The sequence below is a fragment of the Mustela nigripes genome, chromosome 9 (genome assembly GCF_022355385.1).
Source record: "Mustela nigripes isolate SB6536 chromosome 9, MUSNIG.SB6536, whole genome shotgun sequence".
Classification (NCBI taxonomy): domain Eukaryota; kingdom Metazoa; phylum Chordata; class Mammalia; order Carnivora; family Mustelidae; genus Mustela; species Mustela nigripes.
The window spans coordinates 61,821,299-61,842,900 of NC_081565.1; the positions used below are offsets into that span (position 1 = coordinate 61,821,299).

At 37.2% G+C, this 21,602-nt stretch overlaps 1 protein-coding gene across 1 annotated transcript in view; it reads right to left on the minus strand.

The window, feature by feature from the left end:
- IL33 (interleukin 33) overlaps positions 1–21,602 on the minus strand; it is a 48,147-nt gene that overhangs the window by 8,158 nt on the left and 18,387 nt on the right. The window contains exons 2-4 of the mRNA XM_059412299.1: positions 15,252–15,359; positions 868–993; positions 201–326 (exon numbers count right to left, since the gene is read on the minus strand). Of these exons, the coding sequence (XP_059268282.1) occupies positions 201–326; positions 868–993; positions 15,252–15,348 (349 nt within the window). The 5' untranslated portion in view covers positions 15,349–15,359. The remainder of the gene's footprint in view (positions 1–200; positions 327–867; positions 994–15,251; positions 15,360–21,602) is intronic.

Sequence of the window (21,602 nt, forward strand, 5' to 3'; positions counted from 1 at the left end):
AACTATAAAGTGTACATTCATTGTTAGAGCAGCTACTCTGTACCTAGTTTGAATACCACTGAATAGATTTGTGGGCTGCAAATGGACAGAAGTTTCTGTTACACAGGTAAGCATTGACTTGGAGCTGCTTCCTAGAGTGGTTCTGGTCCTGTGTCTTTCCTCCCTCCTCACACCCATATCACCCTCAGCACCAGTCATACCTTGGATACTTGGAAAATTAGTTGCCCTAAAACATTTCTGGGTCCTAGGTACATCACAGTCAAAGTCTTCCTTTAGCTGCTGATGACAAGCAGTGAATACCAGACGTTGCTCTTTGTACTTTCCACCTCGAGGACAGGGAGAGAGTAGGAGTGGACTGTCAGTACCCACTCTGCCCAAACTTTTTTACTCCTCTTTGAGGATTCCCAGTCAAAGCTGATTGCTGGGACTGGTCCCAGGGCTTTAGCTGCCCTATAGTTTGAAGTATCAATACCTCCTGGCACACTTATACCCCAGTAGGGCATACCCGTTGGAGCCCAGGTGGAAGAAAACTAGTTACTCATGGAATCAACACCCAAAAAACTGCTATTAACATTTTAGTTTAATTCCTTTAAATAAAAAAAACTTAAAATACTATAAACATATTTATAATTTTTATATCATCTGTTTTCACTTAATATTGTAACAATGCCATTTCTCCCATGCTATAAAAAAAGTTTTATATGTCCTTTTGAAAATGGCTAGAAAGTAATTCAGCATCCTTACTTTTTTTCAGAAGGAAAATTTGCTCAAGGGAAAAAAATTATACATTCACTATGTGGTAAATAAGGGCAGAGAGAAACCCATTACAATATTGAAGAGTTACCAGGAAATGTAGTTTCCCCTTACCTGTTCTTGGGGAATGCCTTTTGGTGATTTCTTTCCTAAAATAACAGGCCGTCTTTTCTATGATAAGGCCAGAGCGCAGCTGCATAAAATACATCTGGCAAACTTCTTCAGCTTTCTGTTGGGATTCTAAACAATTGAAAATTTTTGATATTATTTCATTCCATCCATTTTTGTCCATTTAAAAGCACTGAATGTAGGAGACCAAGAAAGCAACTAAAGGTCTATAGTAGTGGGATATCTGGATGACTCAGTTGGTTAAGTATCTGCCTTTGGCTCAGGTCATGATCCCAGGGATTGAATCCCACATCATGTTCCCTGCTCATCAAGGAACTTGCTTCTCCCTCTGCCCTCTGCTCCTCTTGTTTGTTCATGCTCCCTCTCTGACAAATAAATAAAATATTTTAAAAAGCACATCTATTTGCTAAAAAAAAGGTCTATAGTATCTTTTTTAAAATTTAATTTTATTTTTTCAGTGTTCCAAGATTCATTTTTTATGCACCACACCCAGACTCCATGCAATATGCGCCCTTCTTGCTACCTACCATCAGGCTCATGCATCCCCCAACTCCCCTACCCTCCCAAACCCTCAGTTTGTTTCTAAGAGTCCACAGTCTCTCATGGTTCCTCTCCCTGCCCCCCCAATTTCCCACAATTTACTTTTAATTTCCTTCTCCTAGTCTCCTCCATGCTATTTCTAATGCCCCACAAGTAAGTGAAGCCATATGATAATTGATTCTCTCTGTCCACCAGACCCGTCCATGTTGATACAAAAGTTGAGTATTCATCCTTTCTGATGGTTGCATAATATCCATTGCATATATGAATCATATCTTTATCCATTCATCCATTGAAGGGCATCTTGGTTCTTTCCACAGTTTGGCTATGAACGTTATGGCCCTTCTTTTCACTACATCTGTATCTTTGGGGTAAATACCCAGTAGTGCAATTGCAGGTAGCTCTATTTTTAATTTCATAAGGAATCTCCACACTGTTTTCCAAAGTGGCTGCACCAACTTTCATTCTTGCCATCAGTGTAAGAGGGTTACCCTTTCTCAACATACTCTTCAACACTTGTTGTTTCCTCTCCTGTTAATTTAAACCATTCTAACTGGTGTAAGGTGGTATCTCAATGTGGTTTTGATTTGAATCTTCCTGATGGCTAATGATGAACATTTTTTTATGTGTATGCTAGGCATTTGTATGTCTTCTTTGGAGAAGTGTCTGTTCATGTTTTCTGCCCATTTTTTGACAGGGTTATCTGGTTTTGGGGTGTTGAGTTTGAGAAGTTCTTCATAGACCTTTGTCTGAAGTGTCATTTGCAAATATCCTTTACCATTCCATGGGCTGCCTCTTGCTTTGTTGACTGTTTCCTTTGTGGTGCAGAAGCTTTTTATCTTGATAAAGTCCCAAAAATTCATTTTCACTTTTGTTTCCTTTGTCTTTGGAGACATGTCTTGAGAGAAGTTGCTGTGGCCAATGTCGAAGAAGTTACTGCCTATGTTCTTCTCTAAGATTTTGATGGATTCCTCTCTCAATTTGAAGTCTATCATTCATTTTGTTTACCTTTGTGTATGGTGTAAGAGAATGTTCAAGTTTTATTCTTCTATACTTAGCTGCCCAATTTTCCCAGCACCATTTATTGAAGAGACTGTCTTCTTTCCACTGGATATTTTGTTCTACTTTGTCAAAGATTACTTGACCATAGAGATGCAGATCCTTCTCTGGACTCTCAACTCTGTTCCATTGGTCTATGTGTCTGTTTTTGTCCCAGTACTATGCTGTCTTGGTGATCACAGCTTTGTAATAAAGCTTGATATCAGACAACATGATGCCCCCAGCTTTGTTTTTTCTTTTTCAACACTTCCTTAAGTGATTAAGGATATTTTCTGGTTCCATACAAATTTTAGGATTGTTTGTTCCTTCACTTTGAAAAATTCCCATTTTTGATCAGGAATTTTGATCAGGATGGAATAAAAATATAGATTGCTCTGGGGAGAATAGACATTTTAACAAGGTTTCTTCTTCCCATGAGCAAGGAATGTTTTTCCATCTCTTTGTGTCTTCTTCAGTTTCTTTCATGAGTGTTCTATAGTTTCTTGAGTACAGATCCTTTACCTCTTTGGTTAGGTTTATTCCAAGGCATCTTATTGTTTTTGGTGCTATAGTAAGTGGAATCAATTCTCTAATTTCCCTTTCTATAGTTTCTTTGTTAGTGTATAGGAAGGGAACTGAATTCTGAGCATTGATTTTGCATCCTGCTGTATAAAATGCTGTATAAATTCAAGTAATTTGGGGGTGGAATTCTTTGGGTTTTCCATATAAAGTATCATGTCATTGTGAAGAGAGAAAGTTCGACTTCTTTGCCAATTAAAATACATTTTATTTACTTTTGTTGTTTGCTGTTGCTAGAACTTCTAGTACTATATTGAACAACAGTGACGAGAGTGGGCATCCTTGTCATTTTCCTGGTCTCAGTGGGAAGGCTCTCATCTTTTCCTCATTAAGAATAATATTCATTGTGGGTTTTTCATAGATGGATTTATGAAGTTGAGGAATATTTTCTCTATCCCTATACTCTGAACAGTTTTAATCATGAAAGGATGCTGTATTTTGTCAAATGCTTTTTCTGAATCAATTGAGGGAACCATGTGGTTCTTCTCTCTTCTCTTGTTGATTTGTTCCATCACATTGATTGATTTGTGAATGCTGAGCCACCCTTGCATCCCAGGGATGAATCCCATTTGGTTATGATTTAATTATTAATTATAATTAATAATAATCATTAATTTATAGTAATGATTATTATTAATTATAATCAATTATTATTAATGTAAATTATTAATGTACTGTTGATCCTATTAGCTAGGATATTTTTTTTAAATTTATTTTTTATTTTCAGCATAACAGTATTCATTATTTTTGCACCACACCCAGTGCTCCATGCAATCCGTGCCCTCTATAATACCTTCCACCTGGTACCCCAACCTCCCACCCCCACCCCTTCAAAATCCTGATTGTTTTTCAGAGTCCATAGTCTCTCATGGTTCACCTCCCCTTCCAATTTCCCCCAACTCCCTTCTCCTCTCTAACTCCCCATGTCCTCCATGCTATTTGTTATACTTCACAAATAAGTGAAACCATATGATCACTGACTCTCTCTGCTTGACTTATTTCACTCAGCATAATCTCTTCCACTCCCGTCCGTGTTGCTACAAAAATTGGGTATTCATCCTTTCTGATGGAGGCATAATACTCCATAGTGTATATGGACCACATCTTGCTTATCCATTTGTCCATTGAAGGGCCTCTTGGTTATTTCCACAGTTTGGCGACTGTGGCTATTGCTGCTATAAACAATGGGGTACAGAGGGCCCTTCTTTTCACTACATCTGTATCTTTGGGGTAAATACTCAGGAGTGCAATGGCAGGGTCATAGGGAAGCTCTATTTTTAATTTCTTGAGGAATCTCCACACTGTTCTCCAAAGAGGCTGCACCAACTTGCATTCCCACCAACCGTGGAAGAGGGTTCCCCTTTCTCCACATCCTCTCCAACACATATTGTTTCCTGTCTTGCTAATTTTGGACATTCTAACTGGTGTAAGGTGATATCTCAATGTGGTTTTAATTTGAATCTCCTTGATGACTAGTGATGATGAACAATTTTTCATGTGTCTGATAGCCATTTGTATGTCTTCATTGGAGAAGTGTCTGTCCATATCTTCTGCCCATTTTTTGATATGATTGCCTGTTTTGTGTGTGTTGAGTTTGAGGAGTTCTTTATAGATCTTGGATACCAATCTGTTGTCTGCACTGTCATTTGCAAATATCTTCTCCCATTCCGTGGATTGCCTCTTTGTTTTCTTGACTGTTTCCTTGGCTGTGCAGAAGCTTTTGATTTTGATGAAGTCCCAAAAGTTCATTTTCACTTTTGTTTCCTTTGCCTTTGGAGACATATCTTGAAAGAAGTTGCTGTGGCTGATATCGAAGAGGTTACTGCCTATGTTCTCCTCTAGGATTCTGATGGATTCCTGTCTCACATTGAGGTCTTTTATCCATTTTGAGTTTATCTTTGTGTATGGTGTAAGAGAATGGTTGAGTTTCATTCTTCTACATATAGCTGTCCAGTTTTCCCAGCACCATTTATTGAAGAGACTGTCTTTTTTCCACTGTATATTTTTTCCTGTTTTGTCGAAGATTATTTGCCCATAGAGTTGAGCGTCCATATCTGGGCTCTCTACTCTGTTCCACTGGTCTATGTGTCTGTTTTTATGCCAGTATCATGCTATTAGCTAGGATCTTGTTGAGGATCTTGACATCCATATTCATCAGGGATATTGGTCTGAAATTCTCCTTTTTGATGGGGTCTTTGCCTGGTTTGGGGATTAAGGTAATGCTGGCTTCATAGAAAGAGTCCGGAAGTTTTCTTACCATTTCCATTTTTGAAACAGCTTCAGGAGAATAGGTATTAATTCTTCTTTGAATGTTTGGTAAAATTCCACAAGGAATCCTTCAGGTCCTGGATTTTTGGGGTTTTTTTGGAAAAGTTTTTGATCACTGCTTCAATATTGTTACTAGATATTGGTCTATTCAGGTTGTCAATTTCTTCCTGTTTCAGTTTTGGAAGTTTATGTGTTTCCAGAAATGCATCCATTTCTTCTAGGTTGCTTAACTTATTGGCATATAACTATTGATACTAATTTCTGATGATTGTTTCTATTTCCTTGCTGTTAGTTGTGATCTATCTCCTTTCACCCATAATTTTATTAACTTGAGTCCTCTCTCTTTTCTTTTGGATTTGTTTGGTCAGTGTTTTATCAGTCTTATTAAATCTTTCAGAGAACCAGCTTCTAGTTTTGTTGATGTGTTCTACTGTATCACTAGTTTCTAACTCAATGACCTCTGCTCTAGTCTTGATTATTTCCCTTCTTGTGTGTAGGGTTGGCTTAATTTGTTGTTGATTTTCCAGTTCTTTAAGGTGTAAAGAGAGTTGGTGTATTCAGGATTTTTCAATTTTTTTGAGTGAGGCTTGGATGGCTATATATTTCCCCCTTAGGACCTCTTTGGCCATATCTCATAGGTTTTGGACTGATGTGTCTTCATTCTCTTTGGTTTCCATGAATTGTTAAGTTCTTTTATTTCCTGGTTGTTCTGAACAGTCTTGAGCAGGATGGTCTTTAGCTTCCAAGTGTTTGGATTTTTTCTTATCTTTCTTCTTGTGGTTGAGATTCCAGTTTCAAAGCACTGTGGTCTAAGAATATGCAGGGAATAATCTCAATCTTTTGGTATCAGTTGAGCCCTGATTTGTGACCTAGTATGTGGTCTATTCTGGAGAAAGTTTCATGTGTGCTTAAGAATAAGTATTCTGTTGTTCTAGGGTGGAATGTTCTGGTCCATCTGGTCTAGTGTGTCATTCAAAGCTCTTTTTTCTTTGCTGATTTTCTGCTTGGATGATCTGTCTATTGCTGAGAGTGGTGCATTAAGATCCCCTACAATAATGTATTCTTATCAATACGACTCTTTATTTTGATTAACAGTTGGCTCATGTATTTGTTTGCACCCATATTGGGGGCATAAATGTTTATAGTGGTTAGAGCTTCTTGCTGGATAGACCCTTTAAGAATAATGTGGTGTCCTTCTGTATCTCTGACTACAGTCTTTAGTTTAAAATCTAATTTATCTGATATGAGAATCGCTACCACAGCTTTCTTTTGAGGCCCATTGGCATGGGAGATTCTTCTCCATCCCTTCACTTTCAGTCTGGATGTATCTTTAGGTTCTAAATGGGTCTCTTGTAGACAGCATATTAGATGGGTCCTGTCATTTTATCCAATCTGTGACCTTGTGTCATTTTATAGGAGCATTTAGGCCATTCATGTTGAGAGTGGTTATTGAAAGATATGTTTTTACTAATGTCATGTTGCCTGCAAAGTCCTTGTTTCTATAGATTGTCTCTGTAAATTTCTGGTCTCTGCTACTCTTAGGTTCTTTCTTCTTTTATAGAACCCCCCTTAGTATTTCTTGTAGTGCCAGCTTGGTGGTCACATACTCTTTTAAACCTTGCTGGTCTTGGAAGCTCTTCTTCTCTCTGTCCATTTTGAATGTCAACCTTTCTGGACAAAATATTTTTGGCTGCATATTCTTCTCATTTAGTGCCCTGAGTATGTTTTGCCAGCCCTTTCTGGCTTGCCAGGTTTCTGTGGACAGGTCTGATGTTATTCTGATGGACTTCCTCTGTACATAAGTACTCTCTTCCCCCAGTTCCTGTCAGAATCTCTTGTCTAAAATTATGATTTGTCAGTTTTACTATCAAGTGCCTTTAGGTCTTTCTAGATTCATTAATTCTGGGGGGTGTTCTTTCTGCCTCTAGGACATGAACACTTCTTCCATTCCCCAGACTGGGAAAATTTGTGCAACTATATTTTCCAGTCTTCTCTCTTTCTCCACCCCCTCAGGGATCCCAATAATTCAGATGTTGGAACATTTTATGGCATCAATTATTTCCCTAATTTTGTTTTCATGGCTTCTAACCTGGTTGTTCCATGCCTTCTCCTGATCCTTTTTCTCTATCAGTTTGTCCTCTAGATCATTAATTCTATCTTCTGCCTCAGTTACTCTAGCTGTTAGAGTATTTAGATTAGATTGGATCTCACTGAAAGCATTTTAATGTTTTGTCAGGTCAACTCTCACTTTTGCCCTGATAGATTCTATGTTGCCACTAATGATCTTCTCCAACATAGCCATTTCCTGGATAATTATTCCCTGAAATCTGTTTCTGACATATTGTTTATGTCCATATCCAATAGTTTTCTGGCAGAGGTCACAGTCTCCGAATTTTTCCTCTATTGTGTATTTTTCCTTTTAGTCAGTTTGGTGAGAGATGGTTGAGAGGAGGTATGGCTGAAAATATCAATCACAATCCAGGCAAATTGCACTCTGGAAAGTTTCAGAGCAATTGGAAGTCACCATCAAAAAGATAATAAAAAGGGGGCACCTGGGTGGTTCAGTGGATTAAAGCCTCTGCCTTTGGCTCAGGTCATGATCCCAGGGTCCTAGGATTGAGCCCTGCATTGGGCTGTCTGCTCTGCGGAGAGCCTGCTTCCTCCTCTCTCTCTCTCTGCCTGCTTCTTTGCCTACTTGTGGTCTCTGTCTGTCAAATAAATAAATAAAATATTTTTAAAAATAGGGCGCCTGGGTGGCTCAGTGGGTTAAAGCCTCTGCCTTCGGCTCAGGTCATGATCTCAGGGTCCTGGGATCGAGTCCCGCATCGGGCTCTCTGCTCAGCAGGGAGCCTGCTTCCTCCTTTCTCTCTCTCTGCCTGCCTCTCTGCCTGCTTGTGATCTCTCTCTGTCAAATAAATAAATAAATAATCTTAAAAAAATATTTTAAAAAATATAAAAAAAAAGAAAGAAAAAAGAAAAAAAGAGTGTGAAAGAGAAAAAAAAAAAAAAGAAAGAAGAAAACCAGCCAAAATGAGTCCCAAAAGTAAGATTTATAAGGTACAAAAACAAAAATGAGCAAACAAAAGGGTCAACAAAATTAAAAGAAAAAAACCCAGCCAAAAAGACTTGTAAGAATAAGAAAATAGTACAAAAACAAAAACAAATAATCTGAGGGGTTTGAAGTGGCGGGGGAGGGGGGGAGGTCAGGGTACCAGGTAGTGGGTATTATAGAGGACACGAATTGCATGGAGCACTGGGTGTGGTGAAAAAATAATGATACTGTTATGCTGAAAATAAATAAATGAAAAAAATAAATAAATGAAAAAAAATAAATACACAGAAACACTGACAAAAGAATAAGATGGGAAGATGGTTTAAACCCTCAATGTGGGTGAGGAAATTTATCTCAGTTCTTCCTGGGTGTATCTTGTTATCTTTGTTAATGAACTCAACTTTCCAAAGTGTAAGGACCTGTTTAGCCAGAGGCTTCCATCAAGGTTAAAACAATAACCTTGCTGTTTAACCCTTAAATTGTCCCTGCTCCCCTTCCCCCAGGGGACTTACTTAAAAACAAGTTCCAGAAACCAGCCCCAGGTAACAAAGCCCAGATACAAGGGTGGGTCAGGCCAGGTGGAGACATCCGATCAGTGGGGGGTTGCACACTGTCTCCCTAGTTACCAAGGAGTATGGGCCCTGCCCTTTGGGAGCCTTTTGGGTGCCAGTTCTAACCAAGGTGATAGACTAGGTCAAATGTCTACTATAGGATAGTAATTGTAATTCAATTGGTCACTTATGTGTGACCTAACATGACTATGGAGTTTCCTATGTGTGTTACAATCTCATTGGCCACCTGTGCATGCCAGGCCTGACCGCATGGCCTTTGCCTTAAAAGCTAGTCTGTGAAACAGAGAAAGGTCGCCCTTTCTTGTAAGAAGTGTGTCCCTGAATGTTTGGTCTGATTCTTGACGCTTGGCATGGAATAAAGCTTTGCTTGATCTTTGCTTTATATCAGTCTTGCTCCTTTAATCACAGACCCATTTTTGGGGAGACCTATCACAGAGATACAGGGAAATTAATACTGGTTCATATATAGGGGCAGTATTGAATAGGGAAAAAGGAGTACCTTGAAGCTTATATCTATCTATCTATCTATCTGTCTATCTATCAACTATCTATCTATCTAAAAGAAAAGGAAAAAGAAAACATAGGTATATGTATGAAAATAGTTCAAGTTAAAAAGTTATTATGGAATATGTTGTATTAAATGTCTAGTCATAATGGTAAGTAGGTTTAAAAAAATTAAAAACAAGAATCATGAGAACGAATTAAAAAAAAAGTTGTATCTCAGAGTTCACAGTCTCTCATGGTTTGTCTCCCCCTCCAATTTCCCCCAGCTCCCTTCTCCTTTCCATCCTTTTAACCAGTCTCCAAGCTAATGGTGGTCCCTAAGCATAGGGTACTTTTGTAATGGGGTAGTACTTTTTAGTGGGTTGCTTCTGGTGGCTCCCTCCCCCTTCTGTTTATCCTCTGATATTAGTCCAAACACTCTCACTCCTCTGTCCCTCTCCACTGATGATCTTCTGCTCCTGTAGAGATCCAGAAGTGTATAATCTTAAATCTCAGGCTGATCTCATGGGTGTCGAGAGTGTTCTGGTAGATATTTAGCTCAATTAAGGGGACTGGTTGAAACAGGGTCTCCTACTTTTTTACCATCTTGTCCCTCTTCAGGTCTATAGCATCTTACCAGAAACCTTGGGACCAGTGTGTTTCAAAATTAACAGTTTTTAAGATTCTAGAACTGTCATGTAAAGTATATACTATATATATGTAGTACTTCCAGCAGGGACTAGGGCAGTACTCTTATAATCAAAAATTAATTAATGATTTTATAGTGAAATATAGGAAAATTTACACAAAGTGAAATAAACACCTTATGTTTGCTCAGATCAAGATTTAACTGTCATGGAGGTTCATATAATTTCTTATTACCAAATGAGTTATGAAAAATTTTAGGTCTCTAGAAAAATTTTCATTGTCCAAATTCTATATAAGGGAGTATGGATCTACATCCAATATGTATCAGTCTTCGCCTGAGGAGGAAATTTTATGGTCATATGAAATCTATAATATTTCTTACCTATCTAGAATTAACTTTTAATAATTTTGGAACAAACTGAGGGTTTTGGTGATGAGGGAGGTTAGGGGTAGGGTGAGCCTGGTAGTGATATTAAGAAGTACATGTATTGCATGGAGCACTGGGTGAGGTGCATAAACAATGAATTTTTTAATACACACATACACAGAATAAAATTAAATTAAAAATAATTCTAGAAGGATAGCTATAGTTTCTAGAGTTTATTCATACTAAAAATAACTGACTAATGTTAAGGAGCTTTCTATATGTTCATCTAGGAGTTTCATGGTTTCAGGTCTTACATTTAAATCTTGAATCCCTTTCAAGTTAGTTTTTGTGAGTTCTTTTACATGTGAATATCCAGTTTCCCCAGAACCATTTACTGAAGAGACTTTAGTTTCTTCTTTGAGTATTCTTGGCTCCCTCATCAAATCTTAGTGTGCTATACTGCAATTTTGTGAACTAACATAATACAAATTATATCAGTTAAGGACTTCATTACCTATTTAATAATTTTTATTCACTTAGTCAAAGAAAAGGTCTCAAGTAAAAAATTAAATTTGCTATTTGGAAATTCATAAAAGGCCTTTCAAATTTAAATAGAAAAGAAAGTCATAACTCTTGAGTCATGGCATCTAAACTTTTAACATTATAGCAAATGAATTATCAAGCAATTTGTTTAATACAGCCAAATTTCAATTATTCATAGTAATTCAGAAAATGAAAATAGTTACTTGTGACTTTGGGACCCATTCTATGATTCTTTTTTAATTTTCTAAAAGATTTGCCTTCCTGATATGCTTTTCAAATTTAAGTGGAGTAAACTTTCATTAGGCACTATTTTGAATTATCCATATCTTGCCTCCAATTCAGATGGACACCTTCATTTAAGTATTTTCTACTGTCTGAACAAGGCGAGGCCACTTAATTATACTCACCTCTACCCTGAAACTTTCCAACATTGCATCACAGCTTATAAATATCATCTATAGTATCTTACCTTTATGTAGTGCTTTTACAATCACAAAGAAATTTATAAAGCTATGCCAGAGCCAGCATTGAACCTGGTCTCCTAATAAGTAATCTAATACAATACTTTATTAACTGTATCACATTGTCTCTCCAGACATAAAGGGCATAAGATGATATTTTAAGGATGTTCACTCCTTATATACTTTATGCTATATTCGGAATCCCATTGGACATGACTGACAGACATGTCTAATATGGAAAATGGACTTTCTGAGGAGCAGGATGTGGGTCCTGGGTAGCTAGGAGTAAGTGTCCTTATATTAAGGAAGTATTATGGATGTAGAAGAAGAAAGGGGCTAAAGATATTGATATAGGGGCTCGCATTTAATGGGACAAACACTGGATATCAAGGGGTGATCACATTTGAAGTATTTAAGATACTTCACATTGGGAGAATATGGAAGTGTAAGGACCTATTTAGCCAGAGGCTTCCAGCCAGGTTAAACAATAACCTTGTTGTTTTACCCTTAAACTCTCCCTGTGCCCCTTCCCCCGAGGGATTTACTAAAAAACAAGTCCCAGAAACCAGCCCCAGGTAACAAAGCCCAAATACAAGGGTGGGTCAAGCCAGGTGGAAACATCGGACCAGTGGGGGAATGCATACTGTCTCCCTAGTTACCAAGGAGTATGGGTCCCACCCTTTGGGCAGCTTTTGGGCACCCACTCTGACCAAGGTGATAGGCTAATTCAAGTATCTACTCAGGTAAATTGTAATTCAGTTGGACACCTAGCATGACTGTGGAACTTTCTTTCTGTGTTACAATTTCATTGGCCACCTGTGGGTGGCCAGGCCCAACTGCATGGCCTTTGCCCTTAAAAGCTAGTCTGTGAAACAGAGAGAGGTCGGCCTCTCTGTAAGAGGTGCAGCCCTGGCCAGTCAGTTTGATTCTTGATGCTCGGCATGAAATAAAGTTCTGCTTGACCTTCCCTTTGTATCAGACTCGCTTCTTTAATCATGGACCCATTATTGATGGACCTAACAGAAGGTATACTTTGGTGTTTGCAGCAGCTGAAAGTGTGGTGTGATGATTGTGGTCTCGGATGGGAAATATAAACATGGCATGGCCTCGGGGACTCTGTGGGAGAGAATGCTAACTGGGGTGAAAGGCCCCTCTTAAGCTTATGTAAGGACTGTTGTCATTTCCTATGTCTCTATCTTGCCTGATGTCTGAAGGTAGTGTCTCAACATGGTTTATAAGGAAATTCTCACAAGTGATTTCATCATAGCAACAGCATGATAAAATCCCTCACGCATTTCTGGTGAGTACATGGGAAGTGGCCTGGAACTCTTCCTGTAGTTCTGCCACTGAGAGAGCCAGACTGTGACTGAGAGGAACTACATAAATGAATCACTCATCTTTCATTTCTTTCCCGAACACCTATTTCACCAAGGTTTCTTCTCACTGCTTATTACCCTTGATTTATCTGTGGCATTTGACTTGGAACCACATCTCTGAAACAATTCTTCCCTTATTTTCATGTCACCAGTCTCCTTAGGTCCTTGTTTTTCTCTGATCATCCATCTCTGTTGCTCTATTAGTTTTTCCTTGTCTGACTGCTCCTAAAATGTTGGCATTGTGCAGGATTTGTCCTTTGCCTTTTCCTTTCACTTTAGACTTTGTTTCTGGGCAATCTTGCCTGCTCCAATGACTTCAATCATCTTTTTGTATGCTGATGACTCCCCAAAAAGTAACTCTACCTTAGGTCTCTCTCCTGAGCTTTGTGTCTGTTGCTCTTTCTCCACAAGGTATTTTCACTTCAGTTAGCTTCAGACATCTCTATATCTCTATATCTACTTATGAAGAGTGTCCAGAATTCTGGATATCTCTACCTGGTTGACCTATACTTACCCCAAATTCAAAAATACTCATAATAAAAAAATTATTTATTTTTCTCTACCCACAGTACTTTCCTCCTGAAATTTTCAATCTATCTTGAAAACCAGTACCATTTTCTAACACTGTCTGCCCAAATCTTAAGTCATCCTGAAAGCTGAGAATCACCTATTTTCCCCTTTCTGTCCATCCCTCAATTTATTTGGTCTGTAATTAAATCTTATTGATTTCAGTTTCTGAATGTATCTGACCTTTAGTCCTTCATTTCCATTCTGTTGTCTTAGATCATTCTCTGTCCCCTAGATGAATGCAGTAGACCTCTAACCAGTTTTGGTTTCTATTCTTGCTCCCTCACTCTATTTTTACACCACCATCCATGTGATCTCTCTAAAATGAAAATATCTTGTTATTCTCCAGTTGAATGTTTTCAATGGTTGCTTACTGCCCATAGGATAAATCTGAAGTTCTGTCACTGTAACTTTAGAAGATATTTCATGGACAGGCCCAAGTTAAGGGGTGTGATCTTTACTTATTTCTATGCCCAATTATTGCCATGTAGGGATATGTGCCCAGTGTTGCTAGATTTTCTGATTTTTCAAGAGATTCAGGTTTTTATGCATAATCTTCTAATTTTTAAATAGTTCCTCAATTAAAAAAAATACCATAATACTGTTTAGGCCAAATCAAAAGCTTCTGCTGGATCATCTGTCCCAAAGTTCCCATATTCTGACTTCTGGCTAGATACATAAGGAAACTGGATTGTCAGAGGGGGGAAAGTGTTGATGGATTTAGGGGAGAGGAATAGCAGAGGAAGATGGCCTGACTCTGGGAGTAGCTTCCTGGAAACTAGGAAGGGAATGAGTTTGGGAAGAGGCTTTTCTCCATTTCATTAAGTCCTGTATTTTGTTAGTCCTATAGATGAAGTACTCTGGTGGTGACCTAAACTCATATGGAGGCTGATTGTGTATATATATCTCTAGTGGGTAAATATTGAGTTTTTTGACTTTGTGATTGTGTCAGATCCTGCTAGCCCAAAGGAGGAGGAGAAGGAACTAAAACAAGCTTTTATTTTATTTATTTATTTATTTATTTATTTATTTATTTATTTAGCTTTATTGCTTAGGGTCCTAGAGCAGTGGGGGAAGGGGCAGAGGGAGAGAATCTAAAGCAGACTTCCTGCTGAGCACAGAGACCATTGTGGGGCTCAACCTCACGACCTCAGGTTGAGACCTGATCTCAACCTCAGGTATGAGATCATGACCTGAGCAGAAACCATGAGTCAGACACTTAACAGAATGAGCCATCCAGCCACCCCCTAGGATAATTTTCAGGATTAAAGATATAGCTCTTTCTTCTTAGAGCTATGGCTACTACCTGACTTTATTTACCCTTCAATTTATGCCCAATTCTTTGAGTTTGCAACTGGATAGACTTGAGCATCATTTGATCAATTCTGTTTTATTTGGGGCATGGATTATTCAAATATCTTCACTCTTACTGTTCTCTCCTTTTTCAAAAGTTGCAAGTCAAAACCACAACTTGATACATCAAAGGTGTATATTTTATATGCAATAAATGTTGGATAAAAGAAGATCATTTCAAATTTTATTAATCTAGGAAAAAGATTTTGGAACTAGATGGAATGAGGTGTGGGTAGTGAGAAGTGATGGATATGAAGGACTATGTATGTTTATCACTGTTAAAGGGTTTAAAATACTTAAACCATTCGTGTCCTGAGATTTATCAGATAAGCAAATGTTAGCTATGTATAGTCTGTTTAAAAACAAACACTGCTGTATTACAAACTTATGAGCTATCTCTTCTAATTTCAGCTCTTGTATTCTTAGTAGCTTTTGCCAAGGTAGCATGTATAAACATCAGAATAAGAATTTGATAACAGATAAAAATAGTTTGTAAAACAATCAGAAATGCTAAGTCCTTACTTCTCAATTTGGGAGATTTTACCAAAGCCTTGCTTGCTGAACTGTTCATCTTTGCAGGAGAGATTTTGGTGGTTGAATACTTCATTTTAGTCTTCATTTTTCAGGCTTCTGTGGATTAAAATGTAATATTAGTTCAAATGCCTCAACCTGAAAATAAACAGAAATAACTGTGGCTGACTCAAAATAACATTAATAACATAGTCACATAAAGAAAACAATTATTTCAGTAAAATTTGAATTTAGTTTCTGAAAATATATCCATATTGAAATATAGTCAGAGGACAAAAAGAGCTTCAAAGAAGTATTAAACTTTACATAGTGGGAAAAAAACCTTTACATAGTGGGTTATTGTTGGTAATATTGATATTAGGATTCTGAAATATTTTTACTGTATTATAAAACAGAACAAATAAGTAGATGTGTTGATACTGTAGGGTTTTTACTGCAAGGGAAAGGAGATACAAATAAAAAAATATAAAAAGCCATGGGAAAATCTCTGTAATGTTAAATCTGAATCAGTACTATCAACTATCAGTGTGCCCCTATCTTAGATTCTAGATACTTTTTCCTCTAAAAGGAACCAGGACTCTCTAGGTTTGGGCTGAGAATGTAAAGTGAATATTGAATATTCAGTTATGCCAGAAAGCAGTTGGTCATTCAAAAACTTGTGTTTGTGTCAAAAGAACACAGGATCCGCTTCAAAGGGTTTCTCACTGGCCAAATTTGGCACAATTTGAGCATCAGAAAGAATGGTAATTCTTTTGGTAATTCACTATTAAGCATTTAATGTGAAAAGAAATCCACCAGTCCATAACATTCCTTAAGAATGAATGAACAAGGGATTTATTCATTACAGAATGAATGGTAGAGTTAGAAAAATAACAGTCTTGTAACCCTCAGTGTAATACTTGATACAAGCCAGGATCATCAATGGTTGCTGTGCCTTGATGTCAAGCTGGGTCAGAGTACCTTATTGAAAGAATATTGCATTTTCTCTTATAAACTGCAGAATACCCCATATTTATTCAGTAGGGTACCATTGTCTGGCTTCATCATCAAGGTAAGGTAGTGGTGCTTTGATTTGTGAAGGGAGCAGGACTTCTTCAGCCTTAAATTCTCCCTTACATTGCTTGAAATTCTACTAATAGTTTACTCCTATTTGCATTAAGCCTTGTCTTCTTTTTCCTAGATTAAAAGAAAAACGCTTAGGAGCAGAGAACCTTAGATGTCATTTGTCATTTTCCTGAGCCTCAATCTATGGATGAGTAGACTAAGACTGAAGGGAAGTGCCTTACTCAGGATCATAAAAACAAAACTGGGGCGAGAATCTAGTCTACTGATATCCATCTTTATGCCAGAGCTTCTGTGCCATGTCTCCTCTCTCCTTCTTCCAGCTGTAGGAAGAATATAATCAGAACTGGCAATTTAACTTCAAATGCTTGGCCAGTTGTCCAACTTCTTTAGAAATAATGAATTTCTAAATATAATAGTTAATATGTAATAATAGCATGTGCAGTTAGGTAATCTTACTGTAGTTAAATTTTCAGAAAATAGTTCAAATAATACCCTGCACACAGTAGGTATCCAGGTAGCACTTTACTGATAACATGAAAATTGTAATGCTGGATTGTTGTTTTTGTTTGTTTCTCTGTTTCCTTTTTTATCCAAAAATCCTTATGTCCCAGAAAAAAAGTTCTCCTGGATGGACATTAACTACCCCCTAACCCAAAAACTGTTGCATTTTCAAATAAATCTGGGAAGTGTTCCTATGTATATTATTCAACTTCTTTTGAAGTCAGAACCACATTAGCATAGATAAGAGACTGAAATACCACATTTACAATGGAGTGATTGACACAGAAAAAGTCAGCTGCTTTTTAAGAATTGAATGATAAGGGGCACCTGGGTGGCTCAGTGAGTTAAAGCCTCTGCCTTTGGCTCAGGTCATGTTCCCAGGGTCCTGGAATCGAGCCCCGCATAGGGCTCTCTGCTCAGCAGGGAGCTTGCTTTCCTCCCTCTCTCTGCCTGCCTCTCTGCCTACTTGTGATCTCTGTCTGTCAAATAAGTAAACAAAAATCTTAAAAAAAAATACAATCACTCTTCACCATTTTTTCAGACTTGAAATTTACTCTCTACTCTCCTATTTTTAAGTCAGAAACATTTCAGAATATATAGCAGTATAAAAATCACTAGTTCTTTCATGCTGCTTTTCCCAATAATATAAGCAAATATTCTTGCACACTGGTTCTGATACCTTACCTTAGTTATGAATATGAAAGGCTCGTCTCAAATAATGAAGTTTCTTGTTGTCAGCATTTTGGTAGTGGTTGATGCTATATTCCAACTCTACTTATATACGCACTTGGATTAAGCAATATTGGGTGGCAGCGTTTGATGAATGATGCAATGCAAATAGCAGCAGTTGAATGGATTAGATTGAGTGGGAGTATACCTTATTCCCACAGCTAAATCCTAAACAGAGCTTTTAGATTATTTTAACTGTAGCACTTCCAAAGAGTTATACTCAGTTAATCTTTAATTTTTATGAAAGCTCTATGACATGGGCCCTAGGTGCTGTTTATTGCTCAAAATAAAGCATAAGGGCAAAGACTTTCATTGCCTTTCTCTTTTCTACTGTGAAGTCAAAAACTTTAGATAACTTTTTCTGATTGTAAAAATAATGTGTGGGTGCTCAGAAAATGGTTAAATGATAGGAAAGCATGTATGCTATATTTCCTGACATTCTTTTTCCAATACAGAAATACTATGCATATCTATTTTTCATAAGAAAGAGAATCTACTGCAAGTATTATTTTGTAAGTTGCCTTTTTGATTTTCCAATTAATGTCACAAATATTCTTTTATAGGAGGCTTTATAAAACCCTCAATCATGTAAGTATAGCATAACAAATCTTTTATTGATTAACACTTTGACTATTTCTGTTTTTCTCCTTTTTTTTTCTTTTATTTCTAAAATTACCACTGTCACAACAACTGACACTTGTATGTGTGTGTGTGTGTGTGTTGTGATTCCTGGTGAACTTTTGCATGTTCACTGGTAGCATAAATTCCTAGTAGCAAGATTGCAGAACCAAAGAGTTTGTGTACCTTATATATTGATAAAATGTTACTCTATTGAATTTCTAAAAGTTTGTATTGATTTATAGGTTTTTAATGATCCAGGGAATGTTCTTTTCACCATTGCCTTAGCAACAATGGGTGTCATCACCTTTAAAATGTTTGCTTTTCTAGTGGAATTTAAGAAACAAAACAAATAAGCCAAGGTGGGGAAACAGAGACAAACCAAGAAACATACTCTTAATTATAGAGAACAAACAATGGTTACCAGAGGAGGTGGATTGGGGGATGAGTTAAATAGTTAATGGGGATTAAGTACACCACTTGTCATGATAAGAACAGAGTGATATATGGAAGTGTTGAAACACTGTATTGTATACCTGAAACTAATCTTATACTGTATGTTAATTAACTGGATTTTAAATAAATAAAAATTTTTAAAAATTTGCCTTTCTAAAGAGTGGAAAAATATCTCATGGTTTTGAATTTTATTATATTTAGTGAAATTAAGCATCTTTAAAAGTATATTTATTGTCAGTTTCTATAAATTATTGATTTATATGACTTCTTTATGAATTAAGAAATGAAACATGTGTTATCTGTATTGGAAAATTTTCCCCAGTACCATTTGTCCTTATATAAATGGCATTTTTTGGATAATATATAAATTTTCAAATCTCATGTAGTCAAATTTAATTATTGTTTTAGAATTTCTGGATTTTGTGTCCTGTTTCAAAAGACCTCCCCTCCTCTAAAATTATAAACAAATTTATCACACCATTTTCTAAAATTGTATTGTCTACTACTTCATACCTAAATCATTAACCCACTATCATTTTTAGTATATAAAGAATAGGACTTTTTCCCTTCCAGCGCTTATCTCAACCACACAGGTAATCCAGTTTAGACAAAGTGAAGTTTCATATGTTATGTTGGGACTAGCATGCAAAGGGCTGTAAATGCAGCAATATGGAGTTGGAATTTCATCCTGTAGTCAACAGGAATCTTTTAAAAGTTTTTTATGCAAGTGAGAAGTATTATAAAAAGTGTGTTTTGTGAATGTAATTTATGGTTGTGTGAAAGAATATCTGAAGGAATGAAAGAAGAGAAAGACAGGAAACAGAGCCCAGTCAGAAGGCCAATTGAAATACCTAGGCAAAAAAGCAGTGAGGTCAGGGACTAGGGCAATGTTAGGCCAGTAAGGAGCAGATGAAGGTGACGAGTCCTGCTGGCATTTCATAGAGTCCTTAAATATTAGCGTAAGAAAGGGCCCCAGAGATCCCTGTTCCAGTTCCACTAAGTCACTTAGTCGTTAGTGGCTGAATCAGGATTAGAACCTAAGTTTCACTCTCAGCTCAGGGTTGTGTCCACCACAGAGCCTCCACGGCTCTTTTTGATAGTGTTTGTATCAGCTCTGGACTGGGGAAATGAAGAGATGAAGGGAAGTGAGGGGGCTGTCAGTGGTTTAGAGTAGGAAACTCAGGTGCAGTGCCCTTTTTCAGGCACAGGTAATGAATCTGACATGGGGCAGATGGAGTTTGAGATACTTGAGGAACAAATATGGAAATTTCAGCACTGAGCTGGAATTAAGTTATGGGTGGGTAGGGGAGGCCAAAAGTAGCAATCTGGATTTCTACATATGGATTTCATTTGTTACAGCATGAGAATTGATGATGTAGGAACAAATGAGATTGTCTCAGCTGAGTGTGGAACAGGAAGAGCAGGCTATGTCTAGATGGAACTATAGGGAATACATTTAAGAGGTGAGAGAAGCTAAGGAGTTATCAAAGAAGACCAGAAAGAACACTAGAAAAAAGAAGAATCATATATTATGAAGGCTTAAAGAGAAACCATCTCAAAAAGGAATATATGGTAGATGATCACTACAGAGACATAGGTGGAGTTTAGAGACCTTGGAAAGAGTCCAGTAATCATGGGAATCTCCAAGAAACTGCAGTGGATTGCACAGTGGAGAGGAGGAACTGAGAATTCTTCAAGAAATACAATAATGAAAGGGAAAAAAAGAGAAAATTGTATCTTGACCGTACCGTGGAGAATAGAAGATACTGCTTATTAGTTCAACGACCTTGGGCAAGTTACTTGATACTTCTAAGCTCTCAGTTTCCTCATAATAATTTTCTTTATAGTAATAAATGAGCCATTCAGTGGCTCATTGAAAGAATTATATGAGAAGTCATATTTTAAACCTTTGGCACAGAAGCTGGCACATAGTGGGAACTTAATACATGTCTTTATTATTATTATTGATTTTTTTATTGGAATATGGCCCTCTTAGGCTTGTTTCACTGTAGAGAGAAAAGGAGAATGAAAAGAGGGAAATGAAAAGGAGAGGACTGGTGTAATAAAGCCCCAGAGGAGACAGGGAGAGGGGAAAGAATACTAGTGGAGTGTTTGGCTTTAAAAAGGAGGATGTATAATTCTTTAGAGGAGGAGGAAGAGCAAGAGAATGGGAGAGATTATGGCATTTTAAGGGACATGAACTTGATAGTCTTGTAAAAGTGGCCTGAAATCTTCATAAAGTAGGTTGTGAGAAGAGTTATAGAAATTAAGAGAAATAAGCATGAGTTTTAATTTTTGAGGGTAAGTGGTTCCTTGGAGAATGTAAAAAAAAAAAACAATTTACAAGGAATAGGGAACTACTGTTCATGCATACTGAGTTTCAGTTTTATTTTTTATTTTATTTTTAAAATTTTATTTTATTAATTTTATTTTTAAAAAGATGTTATGTATTTATTTGTCAGAGAGAAGGAGAGCACAAGCAGGGAGAGCAGCAGGCTCCCAGCTGAGCAGGGAGCCCCATGCAGGACTCCATCCTAGGACCCTGGGATCATGACCTAAGCTAAATCCGACATTTACCTAACTGAGCCACCCAGGCATCCCCGAGTTTCAGTTTTAGAAGATGAAAAAATATTTGGACATGGGTTGTGGTAATGGTTACTCAATAATATGAATGTACTTCATACCACTGCACTACATCCATAAAATTGTTAAAATGATAAATCTTAACATAATTTAAAAAATGATTTTAAAAAAGATTACAAAATGGGAGTGAGAAAAATGAGAAAGGTTGTTTGTAAAGGAGTTGTAATGTTCCCTATCTTGGAGGTTAGAAAAGTTCTGATGCTAACGGTTGTCACAATGAGGTTTTGTGGGTGAACTGTGGAAGAGTATTAAAGAGTCATCAAAACAGGCAACGGAGTCACCAAGATTGATATCAGCAGAGGCAACATTAACTAGAAAAGAACATGAGGG